Source organism: Podarcis liolepis, assembly GCF_965112155.1.
Source record: "Podarcis liolepis genome assembly, chromosome: 3".
Classification (NCBI taxonomy): Eukaryota; Metazoa; Chordata; class Lepidosauria; order Squamata; family Lacertidae; genus Podarcis; species Podarcis liolepis.
This window is the reverse complement of record NC_139557.1, coordinates 31,528,348-31,548,784: the sequence shown is the minus strand read 5'-3', so window position 1 is coordinate 31,548,784 and position 20,437 is coordinate 31,528,348. Positions and strand designations below refer to the sequence as shown.

The window sequence follows — 20,437 nt, the reverse complement described above, 5'->3', positions numbered from 1 at the left end:
GTTGAAACATTAAAATATGGTAGCACATTACTGCAAGGCCAGACATAACTGGATGATTCTAAGATTAGCTTGTTACAACCTGACCAATTCCACACACACCTCTTCTTTTCAACCACCCGACATACAAATGGGGGATTTGTAAAGCATATAGTGGGATGAGAATTTGGCAGATCTGGGGGTTCAGCAGCTTTTCTGCTGCCCTGCAGGCTGAAAAATGTGAGTTATGCTAAGTAAGTTTAAACATGAGTTATGCTTAAGAAAAGCTAAAAGTTGCGTTCTCACACAAGCCAAACTATGGCTTAGTGTGAATGTACTGGCTCCTGAAGAGGAGATCACACCCATTTCTCTCTGTCTTACCATGATGTGCAAACCAGGACAAAGTTTAACACTGCTTCTCTGCTCTGTTCATCTATAGAGATCTTTTCTTTTTATAGATCTCAGTGTTTGAAGGCTCATGCTTAATTCTTACGGAATAAACACATCTCATGATTCTATGATGCTGTTATTCGTTCCTCTTCAGAAATACTGTGGAAATCCTCTATATTTATCTGATAATTATTCACCTATTGAAAACTTAACATAATTTTTAGACCTCTAATATATTTTGAATGTTGAACATGTAATCCAGTGACCTTTACTTGTTTCCAGGTTCTTTTTTATGACCTCCGATCAAGCAGCCCATTAATAGTGAAGGATCACCAATATGGTCTGCCTATCAAATCAATCCAGTTCCACAATTCATTAGATTTAATTATTTCTGCTGATTCAAGAATCATAAAGCTATGGAACAAGGACACAGTAAGTCAAATTCCATTTGTCTTTCCTTTGAGTTTCTCCTTTGATTTCCCATTCCATTATAATTTTTTCCCAATATTTCCAGAGGTATCACTCCAAAAAACTTGTGTCTCCCCTGGGAGAAGCCTTTGTGGGGCTGGGAGAAGGGTAGTCACTTTCCGCCAACCCCCTTCCATGTGACTCTAATCTGGATCCAACCCATGGACTGCAGCCCAGTGCATGTTTGTGAGGATGTGTTTAATTGTGTGTTGGAATGTGAACGTCATGCAGTCCTAGGCAACAAGAATCAATATATTTTGTCTCTCCCAATTGCACCTGCAAGAGTTCAAAGTGGCTTGTGGAATGCCAAACGAGGAGATTTCTGGCTGCAAGGCAGATGCAGTTGTTCTTCCTGGGCAGGTGATGTGTTCCCACTGGCCTCTCCTCCTCTGATGCTGGTTCCTTTAACTGTCTCTGGCTGGAAATCTGTGGCGAAAAGAGGAAGGGTGTGTGGCAGAGAGGACCTACAGAGACTTGCCTGCAGCGGGGGAGCATCCAGCTCTTTTGTTTTCCAAAAGCGCGGAGGTGGGGGAAGACCCTTCCTCCTGTTAATTACCGAGGCGGAAGGCAGCAGAAGTGGGTGGGGTGGCAGAAATTAAACAGGGAGGGAAAGGAAGCACCCAGGAGGGAGGTGAAGCTGTCAACCACACAAGGGGAAAAAAGGGAGGAGTGCAAAAGGAAACAAACTGCTTTGTACCCTTTTATCTGCTTAATTAGCTGAATCATTGAAGATTCAGCATTGAACAGGTTTAGGCCAGATCTCTCTCTTTCCCCTCCATATCAATGGCCACTTTAAGTCTGTAGTTCCTTGCCTCTACAGCCTAGCTGCTCTGCCCACCCCTGACTTTTTATTTTCTTCAAAAAGTTTTATTGATTTTCACAAAATTAAAAAAACACACTAACAAATAAATATACAAACATAAATAATATCCTTATTAAAACTAATCTTCTTAACATTGTTAAGTGACTTCCTCGTATCCCCCTAGTTGAATTTCAATGGATATCATTTTAACAGTTTTCCAAATCAAAGTTCTTAAAATCTTAACTTAATCACTTAACATCAGTCTTTCTTCCCAGTTCAGCATTATACATAATAATTCCTCATATTACTTATTTATACCCTAAGCCAAGCTTTTCCCAATTAATCTAACTTGATGTATTTAACTAAGTAGTCATTAAATTCCGTCCATTCTTCCTGATACTCCTCCTCATTCTGATCATGGACTCTTCCTGTCAGCTCGGCTAGCTCCGAAAAGTCCATCATCTTCATCTGCCATTCTTCCACAGTTGCTAGTTCTTGCGTTTTCCATTTCTTAGCTAGTAATATTTGAGCAGCAGTTGTGGCATACAAAAATAATTTAACATCTTTCTTGGGCAATTCCAAACTTGTTATTCCAAGGAGAAAGGCCTCTGGTTTCTTTATAAATGTATATTTCAACAATTTTTTTTCAGTTCATTATAAATCTTTTCCCAGAAGTCTATCACCTTGGGGCAAGTCCACCACGTGTGATAAAAGGTTCCTTCTTGTTCTTTACATTTCCAACATAGGTTATCACAGTTATGATAAATCTTTGCTAGTTTGACCCCTGGACTTTGGTGTGGTTTTCCCTCTGCTCTAATGAGGCTCAGCATCAGCCTGATGTCATGTCTGAACCAGGAATACGGGCCTTCCTGCTGCTGTCCCAGCATGTGCCACTCACAGCAGGCAAGCAACAGCCATGATTCACCTACAGGGATGGAGAACCTATGGTCCTCCAAAATCCCATCATCCCTGGCCGATGGGAGTTGGGAGAACAACAGGATCTCGAAGGCCACCAGTTCCCCAGCCCTGATTTAGCATTCATTATTTTATTATTTACCAAGTTTATTTACCAAGTTGTGGCAGCAAACAACAGGTGATAAAACAATAAAAAGGCCTTAAAAGGCAATTCCAGTGCATTTTGCTGGTACATGGGAGATCATTGCTGTGGATGGTGGATGCGAGGTAAGGAGGAAACAAGAAGCAGAAGCCATAATGCCCAGAAGTGAATGACTGGGTCAGGCGACATGATGCTCGCTTCAAAGCAGCCGCTCTCCTTCCTCCTTCTGCCCCCTCCCCGCTTGTGAATCAGGGCTGGTTGTGACCAAGCTTCTTTTCCTTTCTACGTGAGTCTTTTGGAGTGATTTCCCCCCGGGATACATATGTGGAAAATGTTATAGTGGAATGGGAAATCCACACACTTCCCATGGAAGGGGGGGAAATCCATTACTGGTCCTTTCCTTAGCGGTCCAGCAAGGCCGTGTCCACACACGGCACGAAAAGCATGAGGCCGATTCCTATCGCAGCAGGCAGGAAGTTTGTCCCACCTCAGCTAAAGATTGCATGTTTGCGATTTGGGGGCGGGGGGCTCCTCACTGGCACCTGTTAGAAGGAGGAGGCCACTGTATGAGCCTTGCAGTCATTTCTCTCACCATTACACACAAGTTTCTTAAATGTCCCAATTTGCAAATCCAGCCACCTTATATGCACCATGTGGGCCTTGTTTCATTTCTCAGTGAAGGTCCTGATTTCCATTCTTTCTTTCACATATGCAAAGACATAATCAGCCGATTGCCTTCTTTTTAATATACAGGACCTGGCTGTCAGTGGAAGGCAGTTTTATGCCAGTGGTGCAGTATGTATGCCTTGGATGTCTGTGCTTAAACACACACACAGAGCACAGCACAACACATATCCTGGTATTTTAAGAACTGCTTGCTTATAGTTCTCAGATCTTGAATTACTTGCAACTGGATCATATTTATTGCGCCTCTTAAAGTGCAGGTATACTGCAGGTCATAAGCATTTATAATGTCTCACTTTATTTTTCATCAGTCTTCTTTTATATAACGAAGAGGCTGCATAGAACTTGGACGTTCAGCATTTCTGCCCAAATGGCTATAGCGGGAAATTGCCTGAAGCAATTTGGGTGACCTCGCCCAAGTTTATATAAAATAAAATGGAGCCTGTTGCAGACTGCTGCATCCTAACTGCAGAGCACTGGGCTAAAGAACTGCGTGTCTTAACATGCACTGTCGCCTTCTGAATGGAAAAGACTGTAGCCCACACCTTGAAAGTATTAGAGAGCAAATAAGGATGCTTAAGAGCATGAGAGGAACCGTGCTGGATCAGTCCAAAGCAGGCTTCCTCAAACTCGGCCCTCCATATGTTTTTGGCCTACAACTCCCATTATCCCTAGCTAGCAGGACTGGTGATCAGGGATGATGGGAATTGTAGTCTCAAAACATTTGGAGGGCCATGTTTGAGGAAGCCTGGTTATTCAGCAGGCAGCGAACTGCCACTAATGCAACTGGTGCAAAATGCAAGAAGGGCCTATCAAACCTGTTCTCTTCTGCTCCTTTCCTCCCCCAGGGCCTCCCAGCACAGACAGATGGATAGACACACACCTTCTCTTCTTTCCTCTTTTGTCCTCGTCTTCCTTCCTGTTCTACTTTTCTTTTTCTGGGACCCACTAATGACACCTTATTTGCAAAAGTTCTAACTATCCGGAGAAGAGCTTTTCAAACTTTTCATGTTGGCGACACACTTTTTAGACACGCATCGTTTCGCGACACGGTAATTCAGTTTTACTAGCAAGCCAGAGGTTAAACTAACCTCTTTCCAGCCCCGGTACATGGAGCATTTGTACAATACACCTACACAGTGCAGCCATCACACTAACGTGTCACGACACACAGTTTGGAAAGCTCTGGTCTGGAGAGTTCCTCTTCTGCAGTTCAGTCCTTACCATGCAGGAAATAAAACTTTCACATGAGCTGACCATTTTCACAGACAGTGAATATTAGCAGGTGAAAATTATGTAAGATTCCTTTGAGAATGTCTTCAGTAAAGGCAGGCTAAAGTGAGAGTGATTCAGACTGTTTATATTTGCTTGGTTGTTGAAACCTTGTTTTTTAAAGGGGGTGGGTCCTGTGTATTTTTCAATTGGAGTAAGCTGCCTTCAGAATCTATTTGGATAGGCGAGACATGAAATATGTTAGGTCTACCACTTTTGATGGGTGAATCAATCAGTTGATTAAAAATATTTTCTTCCAATTAATTAAGGTCACTCCAATTAATTGACATAGGAAAGCTGCCCAGTATTGTCAACACTGATTAGCAGCACCTCTCCAGTGTTATAGGCAGGAGTCCTTTCCAGCCCAAATGAAGATGGCAGGAGTCGAACCTGGAGCTTTTTGCATGCAATGGAGGGGTTATTACATTGCCTAACTGGCTCTTTTAAAAGAGCTGGTTTAATCCTTTATGTTTCACATTTTTCTGTTTCAGGGGAAGGTATTCACTTCCTTGGAGCCTGAACATGATATTAATGATGTTTGCATATATCCTAATTCAGGTATGTGGAAAATTCTTCACCAGGTGATAGGTGACCATGCTGGTCCAAACATGATCGCATCTGGTAACTTTCCTACCTGGGTGTGGTTGATTTTGGTCCTCTGTTGGGTTGCAAATAATCAGAAGGGGGACCTGCAACGTAATATTGCAGTATGGAGGGCTTTTGTTCAGGATTCCTGAAATCATTCCGTTCCCCTTGTTTTCTGGCTCCCAGCCCCACCCCAAACAGTGTCTCCAGAGCCAGCACCAGACTTCATGTGCCACTGATGGGCCCCTCATTCCAACAGCCAGGGCAAGGCCCTGTCATTGCATAGTGTGCATGCGTGGCAACACTGCCTCTTCACAGGCTGTGTTCCACCCTTACCAGTTAACGTCTGCAAACCTCGGGAGTTTCTCCAGGCCAGCTGACACTGCCCCATTGTGTTGGTTTGGCTACATAAGGACCAGCCCTCAAGAGAACTGAGAGTGCTATTAGTATGTATGGTTGCTCCTTGCAAGTTTTGAAATAAATGGCTACTTCAAAATTCCCAGCCAAATTAGCCAAATGTGGAAAGTCATCCCATGTCTAGGCCTGTTTGTGGAATCCTATGCGAGACTAGGGGCTAGATTCAACTGAGCCAGCATGCTAGTGGAAGTCAGTACAAGGGCTCTTGCTAGTGCAATGTGGCTTCACATCCCACACCCCCAAATTGACTGGCAGGTCTGGTGAACCCCCAAAACAGCATGGTGGGGGGCTGGAGAGGAGGGATCATTCCATCTGGCAAGCAGAAATGCTTGTGATGGAACAAGCAGAATAGTGCCTGTCTAAAAAGGTTGTTCCTGTCGGAATAAATATCTATATCCAAGAAACAGCAAGCGGTCAGTTGTGTCTCCAGTGTTTTATCTTGCACACTTCAGCTCATTCCTACATTCCAAATCCTTCGTTTCTCATAAAAATCATATCCTTGTCAAAACTGGATGTTTCATTCTTTCATCCTCTGGCTTCATGAAACACCTAAAAGATCTCATTCCTCAGCATAATTTCAGGTGTCAGTATTTTAGTAATGAGGTTATTCAAACAAGTCTGAAATACTTCTTCATATAATCTGATTAGTCTGCTCTGTGGTTTAATAGGTGTGTCCCTCTTCCTGTAAACAGTGATCAGGATTAGCGTGTTTAAACAAAAGAGCTCTAGGAATCTCTTTAATTCAGATTTCTCCCTATCGTATATCTGCATCCAGTCACTGCCCCAAAGAGTACACACCTTCAGTCTGTGGGAATATTGCCTCCATTAGGAAGTTGTTTTCCTTTTCTTGACAGAACTATTAGAAACTTTTGAAATAATTATTAAACTGAATCCTCCCTTTCACCTCCTCTTCACTGACTGCTGGGAAAAAATTATCATTCGTTCCTGTGAGTAGAAGATAAAAGAAAATGGCTTGATTTCAAAGGTGCTTTTCCACTCGTCGAAACCCTCTTCTGCTCACTCTTGTGACATAGCAGAAGGGTGGAAAAAGTGACTCCAACTGCAGAGTTTATTTGCTTACTATCACTTATTCAAACAACAGACCTCTAAATATGTTACAAAACACAATCTGAAGTGTTCATTAAAAATACCAATAAAAGCAAACATTAAAAACAAGTTACATTACGTTTAAAAAAATTAAAGCAAGTAGTTTTAAAACAATTATACTTACTAAAATCACATACAGTGGTACCTCGCAAGACGAATGCCTCGCAAGACAAAAAACTCGCTAGACGAAAGGGTTTTTGGTTTTTTGAGTTGCTTCGCAAGACAATTTTCCCTATGGGCTTGCTTCGCAAGATGGAAATGTCTTGCAAGTTTGTTTCCTTTTTCTTAACATCGTTAATACAGTTGCGACTTGACTTCGAGGAGCAACTCATAGAACGCGGTGTGGTAGCCTTTTTTGAGGTTTTTAAAGACTTTGGTGATTTTTGAAGCTTTTCCAAAACTTTCCCGACACCGTGCTTCGCAAGACGAAAAAAATCGCAAGACGACAAAACTCGCGGAACAAATTAATTTCGTCTTGCGAGGCACCACTGTACTGAAATCACATGCCTGGGTAGGTTTCCTGAAACAATTCAGATGGGCACATATGGGTTCTTACATAGGGTTGCCATATTTCAAAAAGTAAAAACCAGGACACCCCAAAAGTTATTGAGTTGTTTTAAAGAAAATCTGGATGTATGGTAGCCCTATCTTACATTTCTATTTTATTTATTTATTTCATAAAATTTAGATGCCACTCAATTGTATACATTCTTGAACGAGCTTTTAAGAGCTGACTAGATTTCATATAAACCATCTGGAGCTACTAATAATTAACTCTGCAACAGAAAATTTGACCATTTTCATTCCTGCTCCCTTAAAATCCGTGGTCATTTTGCTACTGATTTCATGGGAGGACTGCATCTGTTGTTGCTTTCTAGGGATAACAAAAATTAACCCCCCATTTTTCAGATACTTGGATGGTATTGAGGATTGGTCTGGAAAGTTGACTTTCTGAATAAAATAAAATGGCATTTGACTGGGTGAGGGTGTATGTGGTAAGAGAAGAAGAGGAAACAGGAACAGCTCTGGGCACTCAAAAGAGTGGAGCTTTTACTGAGCCTAGAGCTGGTATGTCTATAGTGCTCTCCGATTTCTTTTTAGTAATAGCTTTGGAATTCATGTTCTCACCAAGTGTGTTCAGTTCAAATTTCTGAAAGTTAAAAATGGGAGGGGATGTCCTGTCTTTTACAAGATTCTCTTATAATCTTTAGGAATGCTGTTCACGGCCAATGAAGCCCCCAAAATGAGCATCTACTACATACCAGTAAGTAAAGGAAACATTTTCTCTGCTGTTATGATCTCTGGACACTGAGAAATAGCCCTGTGCTTTGTTTTCGATTGTAATACAGTTCTGTATTTGTACTGTACAGTACATTTTAATACGTATGTTTGAGACTGTGGTGTAAACTTGCTACTGAAAAGTATATTCCAGAAATTTATCATGGATACATTTCATTCTCACCCTGTTGTAATAATGCAACTATATTGGTTTTAAAAGAGTAGAATTGCTTTGAACTAACCTTGAAGCTTTTCTCTTTACTCATTACAATTTAGTTTTGAATTAGCAGAACTGGAAAAAACCTCTGAGAGAGAAAGTATCAGTTTTCTGTTAAAATGAAGCACATCTAAAACCTGCATAAATATTACTTCTGGGATCAAGCGAGTTACTTTTTAATCATAGTTTGTTGAAACACACAGCTCACAAATTAAAAACAAGAAAATGAAAATATCATTAAAACAATGATAATGCAACCAGCAGTATACAGAATTAAAAGAAAGAAGCTCATGAAAGATTAATTAATTAATGAGCCTTACAATAAAGGTCAATTTATTAATGAGCCTTACAATAAATACTTTCTTTAAAAGCTTCAAATATCTGTGTTCAGATGACATGGTAAACCATGGATAACCCTTCTCCTCTGGTGTGGCCACAAGGCATTAAGAAGCTTAAATGTCCATATATAGTTGCAATTTGTTGCTTCCTCTGAAGCCATCAAACTCTGGTTAATCTTAATTATGATTTGTTAGAAACCAGCCAGCTTCAAATGATTGATTACGAAACTGGATTGTTTCAACAAACCATAATCAAGATTATAACCTCAGTTTAAGGTTTTAATATAAAACTAAGATGTAAGGGACACGGGTGGTGCTGTGGGTTAAACCACAGAGCCTAGGACTTGCTGATCAGAAGGTCGGCGGTTTGAATCCCTGCGAGCTCCTGTTGCTCGGTGCCTGCTCCTGCCAACCTAGCAGTTCGAAAGCATGAAGTGCAAGTAGATAAATAGGTACCACTCTGGCGGGAAGGTAAATGGCGTTTCCGTGTGCTGCTCTGGTTTGCCAGAAGTGGCTTAGTCATGCTGGCCACATGACTCGGAAGCTGTACGCCGGCTCCCTCACCAATAAAGCGAGATGAGCACCACAACCCCAGAGTCGGCCATGAGTGGACCTAATGGTCAGGGATCCCTTTACCTTTTTTTTAACCTAAGATGTATTTAATCAAAAACAGTCACAGACGCTTCCATTCTCCTCCCAGCCATGCCTGAGAGGGGACAGCAGGTGAGCCCAAGGTTCGCTATGCCTAACTCCCATCAAGATAAAATGGGCATAGTATGGTGTTCAAATGCAGCCAGTGCGAGCAGCAAGCATGACAAAATGGCCGTTTTTGGAAGGGAGTTTTGGAATTTGAGCATCATAGTCAAAAAAGCCTGTCTCAGACCCCCCACCTGCTGCATTTCATATGGGATGCAGGATGTGCTTCTTGAGAAACACTAGTCCCAGAAGGCTTGAGGCAGCCTTCCCTCAACTTGGTGCCTTCCAGATGTTTTGAACTACAACTCCCATCATCCATTGCACTGGCTAGGCTGCAAGTTTTCCCATTCCACAATACAAACTGGTGTTGAAAGCCACCCTAGTTTCAAAAGTGGTTTGTGACGTGGCATAAATTGGGAGTCTTGTTTGAGAAGCAGAAGGCCAAAGCATGGTTGAGGGCATGCAGTTGTGGCCAGGTAATATTTTAAAACACAGGAATTTTTTTTTTGCCTTAATGAAATATGCCAGAGGAGAGGAGGAAAAATAAAATAAAGACCACGTTCAGTTTTGGTTTCACAGAGTAAGTGCAAATTGGCATGTGCAGAAAGGGAAGAAGGTGCTGTTTTATTTCCAGTTCACATTAACGTAAATGGTTAGTGACTTGGGTTGGGTGTTTTTTTTTACTTTGCTGAACTTCGATAGAACTTGAAAGCATATCATAGAATTTAGTGCAGCCAATCACAGCCTCCCTTTAGGATTATGAAGAAGAGGAGTGCTGTGAAATCCCCCAAATTCCACAAGATAGGTTTGCATTTATTTTGCCTGCAGCCGTACTTGCATTTCTTGGCTTTCCTAGGTTTGTAACTTAATCCAGTTTTCCACCTCCTACACCAGATACAAAACCCCCCCAAAAACTTTGATTTATGCACCCCGGCTAGAAAGTGCAAAAGTATAAAGGTGCTTACTCGTGGATTCAAGTTGCAGAAAGCTCCACTTTAATTTGCATAGCTGAAAGGTTTTCCCTTGAATTGTGCAATTTCCGCCATACCCATCCAGTGCCTGTGTACATGCCTTACAATAATTTAAGATCACAGTTATATAAATTAAAAGGGAGAAACCGCAGACAAACTAATACAAATTAGTTGCATGTTTTGTCAACTTGTTTCTTGGACTTCATTCCGGGGCACAACATGGGGAAGTAATGATCTGAAAATTAGAGAACAACTCTGGTTGGTATTGTGTTATGTTGGCTGTGGAAACCTGAACTGTTTTCCATAAACAGGATGCTGGAAGATGGCTGAAATCAGCCTTCCAAACAGTGTGGCAGGGGTTGCCAACCTGTGGCCCCCGGGATGTTGTTGGACTCCCAGTATCCACCAGCTCTAGGCAGTATGGCTAATGGTCATGAATGATGGGAATTACAGCCCTGCAACTTCTGGAAAGAATCTCTTGAGTATTGCAAGAGCACAGAACTGCCAAATGCCTTGAGTGAAGCTCATATTAAGGATGGGGAAAGGCTATGATAGGGCAGTGAAAGAGAATTGCAGACATTACAGTGGTACCTCGGGTTACATACGCTTCAGGTTACAGACTCTGCGAACCTAGAAATATTTACCTCAGGTTAGGAACTTTGCTTCAGGATGAGAACAGAAATCGTGCTCCGACAGCAGCGGGAGGCCCCATTAGCTGAAGTGCTGCTTCAGGTTAAGAACAGTTTCAGGTTAAGTACGGACCACTGGAACGAATTAAGTACTTAACCTGAGGTACCACTGTACCATTTTATTTTGTGCTTTTAAAAGATCTAAGCCGAGAAGGACCATGATTGTTTTTAAAATAATTTGTTCAGGGGGAAAGTTGTATCAGCCACTGATGGCTTTGTTAATAACTCTTCCTTCTTTTCACTTGATGGAAAGCTTGATAACAGTTATTGTTTGGTTGTACTTCTTCTATAGTGGTGAAGTACAAAACAGTCAATGTTTAAATTCTGTTTTCACAAGATGTCTCCCCCCCCCCCCGTTTAAAACCCCAGTCTTTCCACCCACAACTTAGACGAATTCTTGTATAAACTATTAAAGGAGGTATTAGATGAATTCTTGCATAAACTATTAAAGGAGGTATAGATGTGAGATTTAATGGACGTGCCATTCAATGGGTGTATCCTAAGGGCATTTTCATACAGATTTTAAAATATCACGAACGTTGTAAATTACACTCATACAATATTAGGTCTCTGTCTCTCTTCTGCATCTGTGTCTGCATAGAGTAATACTGTATGGATTTCAAGTGAAAGGCTGTGGTTTTTCTGCTAGTATTTTTAAGTGCAACCTGTTGGACGATTGTTTTTCCTTCTCAAAACAGGAAGCATGGGTTTCCTATCTGTTTTCAGATAAATACTTTCAATCTCAAAAGTAGCACGTTAGGCTTATTCACAACAAAGGAAATCCTCCACTTCCCATCAAAACAGGTTGCCTCAAAGGAAATGCGCGCGTGTGGGCATAGGTGCGGAAACCATCCAATGTGTGACACTCGGGAAGTAATTTTGTGGGGGCCATCCGGTAGAATCTCTTAACACATTTGGATGCTCCGTTGGGAAGTGTCTGTGCGCCCGATAAGCGGATGTGAAGCACAGATACTGCTGTTAGAAGTGAGGCACTGCATTAGTGAATACGATCCAGTTCATAAATGGCTGCTACAGTTTGGCTCAAGTAGAATAACTCTGGCCTAGACGACAGTAGAAAGTTCTACAGCAGGGATGAGGAAACTCTAGCCCTCCATATGTTGTTGGACTCCATCAGCCCCAGCCAGCATGGACAGTAGTCAAGGATGATGGGAACCATAGTCCAGCATTTAATCCGGAGGACCACAGGTTCCCCATCCCTGCTCTAGAGTTTGGGAAGTAGAGGAAATGGGTTGCTTATGCCTGCAGAGTGTTAAAGACGCTACACTGCCTTGCTTCCAAGGGATGCCAAGCAGCCTCATTCAGGGGCAGACCACATACTGCCCATGGGATTCATTTGTTCCACTTAAATGTTTTAAAGTGAAAGGTCTTATTCTGTTTACAAAGGTATTGGAGATTTGAGATGCTTCCAAACTGGGCCTTTAAAGGTAAAGGTAGAGGGACCCCTGACCATTAGGTCCAGTCGTGACCGACTCTGGGGTTGCGGCGCTCATCTCGCTTTAATGGCCGAGGGAGCCGGCATACAGCTTCCGGGTCATGTGGCCAGCAGGATTAAGCCGCTTCTGGCGAACCAGAGCAGCGCACGGAAATGCCGTTTACCTTCCCGCTGGAGCGGTACCTATTTATCTACATGCACTTTGATGTGCTTTTGAACTGCTAGGTGGGCAGGAGCAGGGACGGAGCAACGGGAACTCACCCCGTCGCGGGGATTCGAACCGCCGACCTTCTGATTGGCAAGTCCTAGGCTCTGGTTTAACCCACAGTGCCACCCGCGCCTTTACTGTGGAATAACTATACTTTTTTTTGCTCACCTTTTTTATGGGACATCTGCATAAGATAATGAACAAAACATCCCTCTCTCATCTCCACCCCGCCCCCGTCCCGGTTCTGCCCCCCACCCAAAGCTCAGCAAAACTGCCTTTTAAAAAAAATCCAGTGCCATTTCCCACATGTAAATGGCCTATGGTCGGTAATGGCCTGTATAATTTCTCTGGCAAGTTATTTATTCACAATGAATCCTATTATATTGTGAGTAAACATGTGATATTGCACTGCATGGATGTGAATAACTTAAGACCCAAATAAGCCAGTCTAGCATGCCTGTGAAATATTGAGGAGTTCTGGTGAGTCTGTAGAAGGTTTTGCCCTTTAGTCTTGGGTTGGGGAGCCAATGTATGGCTTGTAGCCTACTTCAGACCTACCAAGACCTACCAACTTGCAGGCAGGTTATCATGAAGAAGGGGAAGAAAGACCTTGGCAAGCTGGATGTGGGCCATATGTACTCTTTTGAAACCTTTATGTCTCAATGCCTATTAAGTGTTTGGACTGGGGGTGGGCAGGAATCTTGTAATGGGGACACTCAAGGGCTTCCAGAGATGGTTATTTAGGACAGCTGTAGAGAAGGGAAATAAAAGATGCCCGGCAAAAAGGAAATGAGTGGAAATTGTCTATGGAAGACCTTTATGTGTTGTTTAGAGTTCTAAGGAGCAATTTACTTCATCAGCTTCTGACAAATTGTTAATGCATCCTCTTCCTTGGAGCAGCTTGCTCAGACGATGAGCAATGCATCCATAATCCTTTAAAAGAAAAAGAAAAAAAGTTTGATCTCTAGATAATTAGCAGTGACTGGAAGAGGACAAAATACACACATGCAACCAAACTCAAAGAGATCTAAGGGTGACCCAGAAAGTATAAAGCTAGAATGGGCAGCTTTAATTGTGCTGGTTATCATATAAGGCTGAAAAATAAATTTAATAGAACTACAATATGCTTGGCTCAGGCACTTTCTCATAGCAGGATATTTGTGGGTGGGGTGGATTAAATGTCAAGGACGTTGTTATGGAAAGAATGAGGAGTAGGGGTTTTTTGTGTAGCCAGTTAAGGATATTTAGCAAAGGGAAAAAAGGGACAAAGACTGAAAGGTTTTTAGCAGGGGCAATTAGAATAAGATCTATTATTTGATTATTGATGCAAACCTCCAAAATGTATTTTGCATAGTTAAGTTTTTACCTCTATCTTCAGTACATTTATTTTATTTTATTTTATTGCTATGGCTAGTGGCTGAAGATTCTTCTGATTCTGAAAGGGACAAAGATATGTCTGAATCTTCCCATTTCATTATATGCGTAGCTCTCCGTTGTGGCAGTTTTCTGCAACTCTGGTGCAAGTACCCCCTGTTACCTTTTTCTTTTAAGATTGCACCAACGACACACTAAAAAAATCCCATAAATTGTGGTCCACTGAGATACAACAGCTTGCTTTGCAAGAAATGTCAGCAGTTAAATTTAACAGACGTAGCATATTTGGATGAGTAGTTTTTAACTCAGCCTGTTGTATAAATGCAACTCATCTTTAGTCATTGGTAGTTCTCCCCCAAACATTGTGTGGATACACAAAATAAATAAACGTTAATGATGCCAAGGAAATATTTTTAAACAGCTCGGAATTGGAAAATGTGTCCACTAGAAACAGCTGACATTCAATATCCAGAAACCATGTTTGTTTTTAAAGTACTGTAATATTTTGTGATTACTGTTTTTCCCACCTGTTAATAATAGTGACATTTTTGTTAATCCACACCCCTTCCCAATGTAGAACAGTTGTTCGCATAGTATACAGTAGTTCAAGTGGACATTGTCTCAGTCATTGTACTCAGAGCATATATGTACAGCACAGCAAAGATACATATGCTTTTTTTGGTTAATCAAGTAGTGTATTTGGATAGTGACCATGACCTTTTAGAATTCCTTGTTTGTTTTCACTTAAATTATCACCACTGATAACATTTTTAAAAAGGAAGCAGACCTTCTAACGTTCCATTTTGTAGGTGCTTTGGGTATTCCGAACTTGCCATTATTTCCTGTTTCCTTCCCTTGGAGAGAGGGCTTTTGATGTTTACCTTGATGCATTCTCCGGTTGCTCAAATAATCTAGCTTCACTGGGTGTGACTGTGTGCGCATGAAGTGGGAGAGAGATTGATATCAACAGTGGAAAAGAGTTCAGTCGGTCTGAATTTTGGAGGAAATGGAAACCTAATTTTGAGATACATCAGTAGTGTGGCATCAGGGGTCATAACTGACCCCCCCCAGGGCTATATGAATCCATACAATGTTTTCATCCATATTCCATGCATTATTGTGGTATTCAACCTGTCCCCTGTGTTTAATTTTAGTACAGTGGTGCCCCGCAAGACGAATGCCTCACAAGACGGAAAACTCACTAGACGAAATAGTTTTCCGTTTTGGAGGTGCTTCGCAAAACGAATTTCCTATGAGCTTGCTTCGTAAGACGACAATGTCTTGCGAGTTCCTGCTGGTTTTTTCCCCTCCCCCCCCCCTTTTGCTAAGCCGCTAATCAGCTGATCCGATCAGCAGATAAGCCGCTAAAAGCCGCTAATAGCGCTAATCTGCTAATCCGTCAATGGGCTTGCTTCGCAAGACGAAAAAACCGCTAGACGAAGAGAATCACAGAACGGATTCTTTTCGTCTTGCGAGGCACCACTGTATTTCAGCATATAATGTCATTAGCATCAGTCTCAAAAGTGGAGGAAAGGGGAATGAAACATTGCATTTCCAAAACATGGAGGATCAGCTTTAAGGTCAGCACAATGAAAATGTGCATTTAGTGCCACAATCTTCACGTTTGCATGGTCAAATCTTTGCTTAATCAGTCAAGATATGCACAAGCTTCAGACAAGCCAGGAAATTGCAGTTAACATTGTAGCTTCCTTTTGCATCCAAACAGGGAAGCTATGAGTAATGGCTTCCAAGCAAGCCAGAATCTTGAAACCAAATTTAAAACCATGGCTTAATATATTCTGGATTGTTTAGAAGCCATTCATCACCGTTTCTCGGTTTGGGGCGTAACAGGAAGCTATGGTTACCTGCAGTTTCCTGGGTTTTTCACTTGCTTGCAGAAACTGGTTATGTGTGGATGTCTGAAGTTGATACATATCTGTTTATTAAGCAGTGCATTTGACCAGGTGAACGGGATCTTTATGTAAACTACTTTTATCTGGTATATCTATACACAACCTTCAGAAGATTTTACCCCCCCCCCCAAAAAAAAGAGTTGCTGACCTGGATCCAGCAGGGCCTATGTATGCATGTATGCTTGACTGGGATCCTGAGAAAGTTGTATATGTATTGTGGGGTGGGTGGGCTTGTAATGGCAGGCTTTTTATGGAGGACCCCCTGACCTCTAAAATCAGGGAGCTGAAAACCTTCTGTGACCTCCCTACCTCCCCCTGCAACAGCTTGCACATACTGGAATCTATTTGATTCCAGCAAGGGGGGGGAGGAGTTTAAATCTGCAAACCCTTCCATAAATGGTTTGGAGTGCTGCAATAAATATTGTGCTGATTGACATGGATTTGCATGAGTCTAGTAGACGACTGAAAACAAACCAACAAATCAAATTTATTTTTAATTTAATTGTGTTGCTCTTTTAGCAATATGTGGCAAACCTATTTGCATGAATTTGCCATGTCTGTGTGAATACCTTCATTAATGCACTTTGTCTTAAGAAATGGTATCTACGCACTTTGGTATCTGTTCAGGGTGCACTTACAACTATCACAACTTCTCCAGCAAAGCTGTAGTTTTCCGTGATCCTTCATATGTTTAAATCCTGGAACAGCTTCGTTAGGTTCACTAATTACTTGGCAATCTCTCTCTTTCTTTTTAGGGGAGAAATTGAAACACCATTATATAGTGGGTGGACTGAATCCCCTGTATTTGTTTTTGAACCACAGTTCACCACACAATTACTATAGTTTAATGGCTTGACTGTACGTCACTTACACTGTTCAGACTTGCATCTTAACAGGACTTGTATAGTCTTACCAGGCTTACTCATCTGGCTGTCCTCTTGTTTGCAAGCTCAGTGTTCTGGTTAAAGTAGTGACAAATTATGTAATAACAGCTGTTGGAATGTCACAGAAACAGTGTTTACGACTAACCTTGTTGCATTTACAGGTTTTAGGTCCAGCTCCAAAATGGTGCTCGTTTCTTGATAATTTGACAGAAGAGCTGGAGGAAAACCCAGAGACGACTGTTTATGATGACTACAAGTTCGTAACAAGAAAAGACCTTGACAATTTAGGTATAGTATTGCTGCCTTGAAAGATGCAATAATTTCTTTATTCTTTCTTGTTATTGTTAATTAATTCTGCTCTCAGTTACTCATTTTGTTTACACGCTGCTATAGTTGCTGCCTCCTGCTGCTGAGAGAGGGAGCAGTGATGGTTTGCCTGTCCTAGCCCATCTCTTTTTGACGTGATGGAGTTGTGGGTACAACACACGACTCCTTGTCTTTTTCCTTTTGTCTACAAAGCCTACATCAAGCTAGCAAGAAATTTTACATCACAGTTTGCAGCTTTTCACCTGGCAACATATATTAAGTTTACATTTTCTCCCTATTACCATGTTGGAAAAGCAACCCATTCAAAGGGGTCCTTTCACACATGGCACACTCCCAATAATGTTGTTGGAGAAATGGATGAACCTTTGTATGCAGCGAAGGTGTAAATACATTCCAATATGTCTGTCCAGTGTTCTGAACATGTCTGAAGGCTATAAACTAGGAACTTTCAAATTTTTTGCAAATGATTATGTACAACCATCCCCAAGAAAATTACAACCCCAATTTTATTTTACTTAAAAAAAAACCTTCTGTGATGTAGCCAAAATATTTCCTGATACATTAATATTTTCTGTCTGTGTCTCTTTCTCTCTCTCTCTTCCCCCCACCCCTCTCCACCTCAGGGCTGGCTCATCTGATTGGATCGCCACTTCTCCGAGCATATATGCATGGCTTTTTCATGGACATACGACTGTATCACAAGGTGAACTGGGCAAAACAAGGCTGCTTAGAAACAGGGCATCTTATGAGTTCTTTCCTTTTCTCCACTTAACTGTTTTGTGTTTGCAGGTAAAAATGATGGTGAATCCTTTTGCCTATGAGGAATACAGAAGAGAGAAAATTAGGCAGAAGATTGAAGAAACGCGGGCACAAAGAGTGCAACTAAAGGTAAAGGTACAGTTTTAACTGTTCAAGGAAGTTTCCATAAACAGGCCATTGTGGAGTGATGGGAGAAGCTACCCTACCAATCCTGGACATTTGTGATACCCTGAGACACACTGGGTGATATTTACTGTTCCACGGACCCCTTTCCTCTCCCTGCCCTGCACATTCACATATCTCCCCTGGGAAGGGTCCCCCGAAACCTCCAGAGCAGATTTGGAGGGGGAAGAAGAAGAAGAAGAAGAAGAAGAAAGGAGGTTACTATTGCCCAAGCAGAAATCTTTCACCTTGGTGGGAGGATGCTGTTGGATGTCACACGTGATCAACACCCTCTCAGATCTTGTCAGAATATGGAACTCCGATTAAGTGAGGAGAAATAAACACAGTAAATACTTGCAAAGTATCTAAAGACAGCAAAGCATCTACCGTATTTTTCGCTCTATAACACGCACCCGACCATAACACACACGTAGTTTTTAGAGGAGGAAAATCCGCAGGCATGCCACCCGTAGGCATTTCCTCCATAACACGCACAGACATTTCCCCTTACTTTCTAGGAGGAAAAAAGTGAGTGTTATGGTGCAAAAAATACGGTAATTTAAAAGAGGTTCGATTTCTGACAGCCATTACAACTAACAGATGAAGCTGCTTAAATGTGCATTAATAAAATGCATTACTAAAATTAAAAGCCCGTGGCAGCACAGAGCGTAGGGGGAAACAGGTTGAAGGTGGTACCAACTTAAGCAACACTTACTAAACTCAAGTCTAAATATATGGTAAAAACAGATTGTGAATTGATGAAAGAATCAAGCTGCAAAGGAGTATGGGTGTTTCTGGAGGAATGGAAGGGAAGAGTAACTGTTTGACAATAGCCTTATAAGACTGCCAAGAAGGTTTTCACACCCTTGCTCCTGCAGCCAGCAACAAAAAGCGCAATGGGGACATGGAAGGCAGTGCCAGTATTTGGGCACCGTAGTCTTAAGGGTAACGAGAGAGCGGTGGAAGCGGAGCAGAGTAAGCTGAAACAAACCATGGCTGCAGAATGTCCTTTGGCTTAAATGCAGTTTGTTCAGTAGCCCATAGTTTTAACATTTCTTTCATTCACTAGAAACTTCCCAAGGTTAATAAAGAACTTGCACTGAAGTTGATCGAGGAAGGAGAAGAGCCACAAAATGCAAGAAAAAAGAAGCAAAAGGTAAGAGGATATCCTTCCCTGTTTCTGCCATTGCTTTTGTACTGCAATAGTAAAATGGGAGGGACCTTCAGATATTAAGACATGCCAAACTGAATCCGTGCTTCTATTTTCAGGGTAAGCGTGTTTCTGTATGCAGTTGGGTGGGGAGCTGTAGAGCCATGACAGAGAATGTCCCTTGCAGTGATTTCCCCTGGTTCAAACTCTGGTTAAAGGGTCTCTGCTGGCAGGGCTAGGAAAGATATTTGCCCTAGCCCCAGCCATGGTAGACAGTACTGGAACTAATGAACCAGTAGTTTGAACAGGTATAAGTTTACTTCATTATGCTTACTTGACCTGGCGGAACATAACGTGTTTGCAGTTAATCAGCACTTGAATAGTACTAATAGGTTACATTGCTCACAAGCCTCTGTGTCTACTATATTTCTAATCTGAGCCTGTTATTAAGCATATTACCATTGAGCTAAGGCCAAATTTTGTATAATTGAGGAAATTATCAAGAGTACCAAGAGCATCCCGCTATGCAGAAGTTGGCGTGGAGTTAATATTGTGATAAAAGTTAACTCAAATTGTCATGCATTGAGCTTGAGTTTGCTTTCATCGCCATTAGCTCCAACCCAACTTCTCTGCAGAGGAAAGTCAAAACCTAGGCAGCATGACTGTGATAGGCAGGCTGGGAGTGGGTGGGAGAAGCAACAGCTTTTATCACATAAGCATTACGTCCTTGGCTGGTCTGACATTTTAAACTTGGCCTTTACAGCTTTCTCACTTTAAATGTAAAATAAATTATGGCGTCAGCACCTGACTGTTTCCCCCGATGGGCCATAAAGCAGCTGGCCTTAGTAATATTCCTCTTAGTTGTTCTTTCTGCATATTTTTAGACCTACCATTGCTGCTCAAAGAATTTTCCTTTCTGGGCAGCTGTACAAACATGCTGTTGGACCAGATCGATTCCCAGGTGTTAGTACTTTTCCAACGGCAGCAGTCAAATGGCATTTTCCTAACTAATAAAAAAATGAGCATTTGTTACTAAGCTACTCATTAAAGCGTCATAATCTTAATTAAAAATGTAGCTCACTTTAAAGATGAAGCTGCCATGCTTGCTGAAGTTTGTAAGTGAGGCATTCCAGCTGTCCAAGTTTTCCCATACTAGGCTTCCTTAATTTAATGGTGTCTGTGACTAAAAGATTTGGTTCCAAACTTTCCAGTAATGTCTGTTTAATGGTTCATACAGACATGTTGCCAAGCACCAGGTGG

General features: G+C 41.7%; 1 protein-coding gene across 1 annotated transcript in view; it reads left to right on the top strand.

Annotated features, from left to right (window-relative positions):
* Positions 1-20,437, top strand: part of NOL10 (nucleolar protein 10) — a 39,581-nt gene that overhangs the window by 10,968 nt on the left and 8,176 nt on the right. The window contains exons 11-17 of the mRNA XM_083495583.1: positions 649-798; positions 5,141-5,207; positions 7,970-8,022; positions 16,941-17,067; positions 17,730-17,809; positions 17,896-17,994; positions 19,097-19,183. Of these exons, the coding sequence (XP_083351709.1) occupies positions 649-798; positions 5,141-5,207; positions 7,970-8,022; positions 16,941-17,067; positions 17,730-17,809; positions 17,896-17,994; positions 19,097-19,183 (663 nt within the window). The remainder of the gene's footprint in view (positions 1-648; positions 799-5,140; positions 5,208-7,969; positions 8,023-16,940; positions 17,068-17,729; positions 17,810-17,895; positions 17,995-19,096; positions 19,184-20,437) is intronic.